The 4,578-nt window shown below is 38.0% G+C and overlaps 1 protein-coding gene across 2 annotated transcripts; it reads right to left on the reverse strand.

Moving 5' to 3' along the window:
- Positions 1-822: 822 nt before the first annotated feature.
- Positions 823-4,202, reverse strand: LOC126588953 (ADP,ATP carrier protein 1, mitochondrial-like). 2 transcript variants are annotated; one of them, XM_050254117.1, is made up of 4 exons: positions 4,084-4,202; positions 2,569-3,073; positions 2,082-2,453; positions 823-1,972 (listed from the first exon to the last, which is right to left on the reverse strand). In XM_050254117.1, the coding sequence occupies exons 2-4, from the start codon at positions 3,049-3,051 to the stop codon at positions 1,676-1,678; spliced, it is 1,152 nt and encodes a 383-aa protein (XP_050110074.1). In that variant the 5' UTR covers positions 3,052-3,073; positions 4,084-4,202; the 3' UTR covers positions 823-1,675. The 2 variants fall into 2 exon arrangements, with proteins under 2 accessions (XP_050110074.1, XP_050110075.1); XM_050254118.1 differs by lacking the exon at positions 4,084-4,202 and adding an exon at positions 3,904-4,029.
- Positions 4,203-4,578: the final 376 nt, after the last annotated feature.

Here is a 4,578-nt window from a genome sequence, read left to right on the forward strand (position 1 = left end):
CATTACAAAAATGGGACCTTTAATTTGGTTGAAGATAGATCACCAAAACCATCTGACTCCCAACCCCCCGAAAGGAAGTTGGTCTCAGTCGAGGTTCGTTATGACTCAACTTGTTGTATTCCTAAGTCGACTTTTACAAATTACGAGTTCGGTGTGAGTTTGTCTTGATTAACTATTTGTGTAGCTTGATTCAAAAAAATTTATTTTTAGTAGGAACGATTTATTTATATTAATGTGAGTTTAATCTGACGATGAGTTAATAATAATGTGGTTTAAATTCGTCTTTGACGATAATCGAACATAATCGAACATCAAATTCATCTTTGATGATTTATAATTGCACAATATATAATAAACAAATGTGATTGAAAGATCTTCAAAATTCTCACGAAGAGATCCAGCAGCGAAGATTCTTCTGGCTTTCTTGTGAGTAAAAACTCCTGGATGATGTGAAAGGAGTGTGGGGGCCCACTACAAGTTTTGATGTTATTATTGGTGGGGTGGTTGGTACCCTTTTGACACCTGATTCAACAAATAAACTATACTATAAATGGAGCATGCAAAAGTTTGTGATGATTGTTTGTTGCCACAAAGGAACTTGTACTTGACTTTTCTCGGCTGCGGCTGCGATGCAATTTTCAACCTTTTTTTTTTTTCATTTTTTGGTTGAAATATGTATGAAATTACTTCAATTTCACCACCCATATACCATTTTGGTTCAAGTTTTTCAAACTCTAGTATAATCCTTTGGGCATCTTACAAACTCAAATACTACGTCGAGGAAAGGGTCAAACATAATATATTCGTGTTAGAATAATAGAATAAGGGTCGAACATATGTATTTATTGGGTGGAATAAGGGGTTGAACATCAAGGCATTATGGTCAAAAACAAGATCTTTTGATACATGCGCTTGACCCAATAAATTAAATCGCCACATAATAATATTAAGTAGTTGTAAGTACTGTAGCTAGATCGCAGGATTTGTGTTGCTTCAACCAAATGGGAGAGAAAGGATTACTGTTCCACTGTAGTTGTGGTCTCTCTGTCCAATTAATCGTTTTCAGCTTTTGGTCTGCCATGAGAGACAAAGGCTGGGGGCTGGCAGGCATGTGACATGAATGAGTGATAGAGGGACAGAATCAAACCTGGCGTGCAAGACAAGTCAAGGACAAGTAATCACATATATTCTTTATTCTTTTTGTCTGCCTACGTTTGGCAACCAAAGCAAAAGTTGGCTCTTCCACTTGTGTCCCAATTGGGCTGCGGAGAGATTTATCAGTGTGCCCGGAATACAAGCATATACGCCACATTTCATATATCATTACACATGTAGAGGGATATTTGAAAAAAAAATAATAATTTCTCTATTTGTATAATAATATATGGCGTACCGTCTTTTGTTCCAAACATAATGAAATCTCTGGATTGGCTTTCCAAATATTTGCTTCTTTCCTTTATTAACCCTAATATCGCCAAAATAGAGCTTAAACATTTACCAGTAGAAGCTTGCAACAACTCTTACAGCCAGGATAATACGAACAAAACTCCCGGAATATGATTAAATAGTGTTTAGGAGACGAAATCCTCTAAACTAGGTTATTGAGTGAGAATCCCATTAGTTCCAAATCAATATCTGTAGCTATATGGGGGTGGAGTTGTAGGTTCATATGAACTTAAGCTCCACCAGAACCATACTTCTTTCCCAACACGATCTCCTGAAGCTTGTCGTAACCTGCAAGCACCCCGGCACCAGCAACTGCACGAAGAATGTTGGCACCGGCACCCTTGAAGAGAGACTTCGCACCCTCATTCTTAAGGATTTGAGAGAAAGCGTCAAGCGAGCTCTTGTACTTGACGGCTTCACCGGATGTCATCATCATCCTTCTACGGACAGTGTCAATTGGGTAAGATGCAAGTCCGGCGCCGTTGGTTATAACCCAACCAAGACCAAAGCTAGCAAAGAAACTATCCTGAAATTTCCCAAAAAAAAAAAAAAACGAAAAAAATGTGAGATAATCCCCATAAGTTTGTGTATATGGACAGTGGAAATATGACTTGGTACACAAGCAATCCACTTACCTGCAACTTTCCAGTGAGGATCACAGGCTTCAAAGAATCATACATTCCAAAGTACAGACCACGGTACACAATGATTCCAACACAAGATATGTTGAAGCCGCGGTAAAGGCCGGCAACACCATCTGACTTGAGAGTCTTTTTGTAGACATCAACCAGGCCATTGAATTGCCTCTCTCCTCCCTTCTTTGCGGCCTTGGAATCGTTTGCAAGACGGGTACGAGCATAATCCAAAGAGTAGACAAAGAATAAAGAAGAGGCACCAGCAGCACCACCGGATGCCAAGTTACCTGCAAACCATTTCCAGTAGCCATCCTTGTCCTTTCTGAAATTGAACAACCTCTTGAAGTAATCTTTAAATGCAAAGTTTAAGGCCTGAACAAAGACAAACCAATGTAAGTACACTGCAGTAAGACTCAAAGATACAAGAGACTGAGAGCGAGAAAAAGATGACGTAGTTATAGAACTCGGAATATGTCGAAAGACAGACCTGAGTTGGGAAGTAACGGATGACATTTGCCGTGTTTCCTCGCCACAATGATACCATCCCCTCATCTTTCATTGTTCGGCTAAAACAATCTCCAATTCCCTTGTAGGGTTCAGAGAGCCTACCGGCTTTGATCATCTCATCCTGATTTTGAATCAAGAGCTTTACACGCTCAATTGGAGCAGCAGCAGTCTTGGACACAGCAGCAGAAACGCCACCCATTAGAAAATCAATAGCAAAGCCCGAAAATCCTTTCTCCTTTGGGGCTTGGACAAACACAGGCAAGGCACCTGAAGCCACCAACGGATCATTAGCTCGACATGCTTGGTTCATGGGATATTGCAATGCTGCATTTGAATAACTTCCATATGAAAAACGGCTTTGATTGACGGAAGGCCGCTGGATGGCCCCATAGTGGCTGGAACTCAGATGAAGCTGACCCGAAAACTTTTCCGTGATAGTTGGGTGCTGGCGCCTATCAGCCATTACTTAGAAATGAATGAAACACCTGCAAACTCATTCAATCTTGTAGTCAGAAAGGAGGACAAGGGAAAATATCATGCAAAATATAGATTACAATGTTTCCACAAAAAAAAAAATTTACAAAAGATCGAACAAATCATAACTGAAACTCTAAAAGGATTAACAGATCCGCAACAACAATGAACCCTAAATTAAAATTTTCTGAAAAATATACAAGACCGAAACAATTTTCAACTGATGAACAATGTTAATCATATAAAAATAAAAGGAACATTGTTAACTCTCAGCTATCACAATCAATCTGTTGTATCAAAAGTTATAAAAACAACGTAAACTCAACATTTCCAGCTTGAAATTAACATGATCATATTGGGAATTCGTTGCTTAAAAGTTTTACAACCATTTCAACTCCAAAATAAATAAATAATCATTTTACAAATCTTAGATTCTCAATTGTTGAAATGATCACTGTTCATTTGATATTGATCAGATCGATAACCCGGAGTTGTATGATCATTTTAGTCAATTTCCCAACAAAACAATCATTGATAACACTGACTGAATCTGAATTTCCAAACACGATGACAAGATTGATTATAAGATAAAAGGAATTAGTAGAAGCAAGTGAAAGGAAAACTATATCATTAAGAAAAAAAGGGAAAAAAATAATCAAATCCCAAACTTCACATAAAATGATAGGAGTAAACAATGTATCAAACACATCTAGGTTAAAACCAAAAAATAATTATTTGAAAGCATTTACATTATAAAGAAAAAAAATTCAAAACCAACGAAAGCAATTGACAAATCATATACCAACAACAACGTGAATAAAAAAGGGTGCAAAATATTTACACTACTATTTTTTATAGGTTGGCACTCCTGATCCAGCTATTTTTTGTGCTTCAGTAATTGGGTGAACATAATGAGAATGCATGAAAACATGAAAGGAGCGCGAACAGACGAAATGGAAGTGTAAAATCGTGACTCTAACCCTAAACAAGTTCCCAAGATACATTCAACAAATATATATACCTTTTACAGCAGTTGATACATGCGATGCAGAGAGAGGAAGGGGGAAGAGTGATAGATCCAAGTGACCCAAAAGAAAAAGAGAGATCTGAACACCCTTTTGATGGTTTATAACAAAAATAGAAATACAATAAATTACATATGTGAAATCCGAAACTTAAGCGCAAAATACAAGGTCCAAACACCACATAAAATGTAAAAAATAAGAGAGATGTGATCGATCAAGTCAGAGAGAGAGAGAGGGGGTTACCCTTTGGGCTTGGGAAGCGGAATGTGAAAGGAGGAGAGGTTAAGGAGGAGAGATATGGTGGGAAGGTCAATGCCACTCACGAGGGTTTGAAACCGAAATGAATACTCCCCTCTTACGTTGTTTTTATAATATTTCACCAATGGCCCAGTGATTTGGAAGGTAATCATAGCCGTTGATACGGGAGAACTTAGTCTTTTTGGGAAGATTGGTGAGCGGAATTGGGCAAAGTTCTGCATTTGGCATGAAAT

Source organism: Malus sylvestris, chromosome 11, assembly GCF_916048215.2.
Source record: "Malus sylvestris chromosome 11, drMalSylv7.2, whole genome shotgun sequence".
Classification (NCBI taxonomy): Eukaryota; Viridiplantae; Streptophyta; class Magnoliopsida; order Rosales; family Rosaceae; genus Malus; species Malus sylvestris.

Excerpts from the sequence above, each read along its gene's own strand:
- LOC126588953 (XM_050254117.1), bottom strand. The coding sequence starts at position 3,051 with ATGGCTGATAGGCGCCAGCACCCAACTATCACGGAAAAGTTTTCGGGT. Across the intron at positions 2,454-2,568 it reads TCCGTTACTTCCCAACTCAG|GCCTTAAACTTTGCATTTAA; the intron begins GTCTGTCTTTCG and ends GTCTTTGTTCAG. Across the intron at positions 1,973-2,081 it reads TCCTCACTGGAAAGTTGCAG|GATAGTTTCTTTGCTAGCTT; the intron begins GTAAGTGGATTG and ends GGGAAATTTCAG.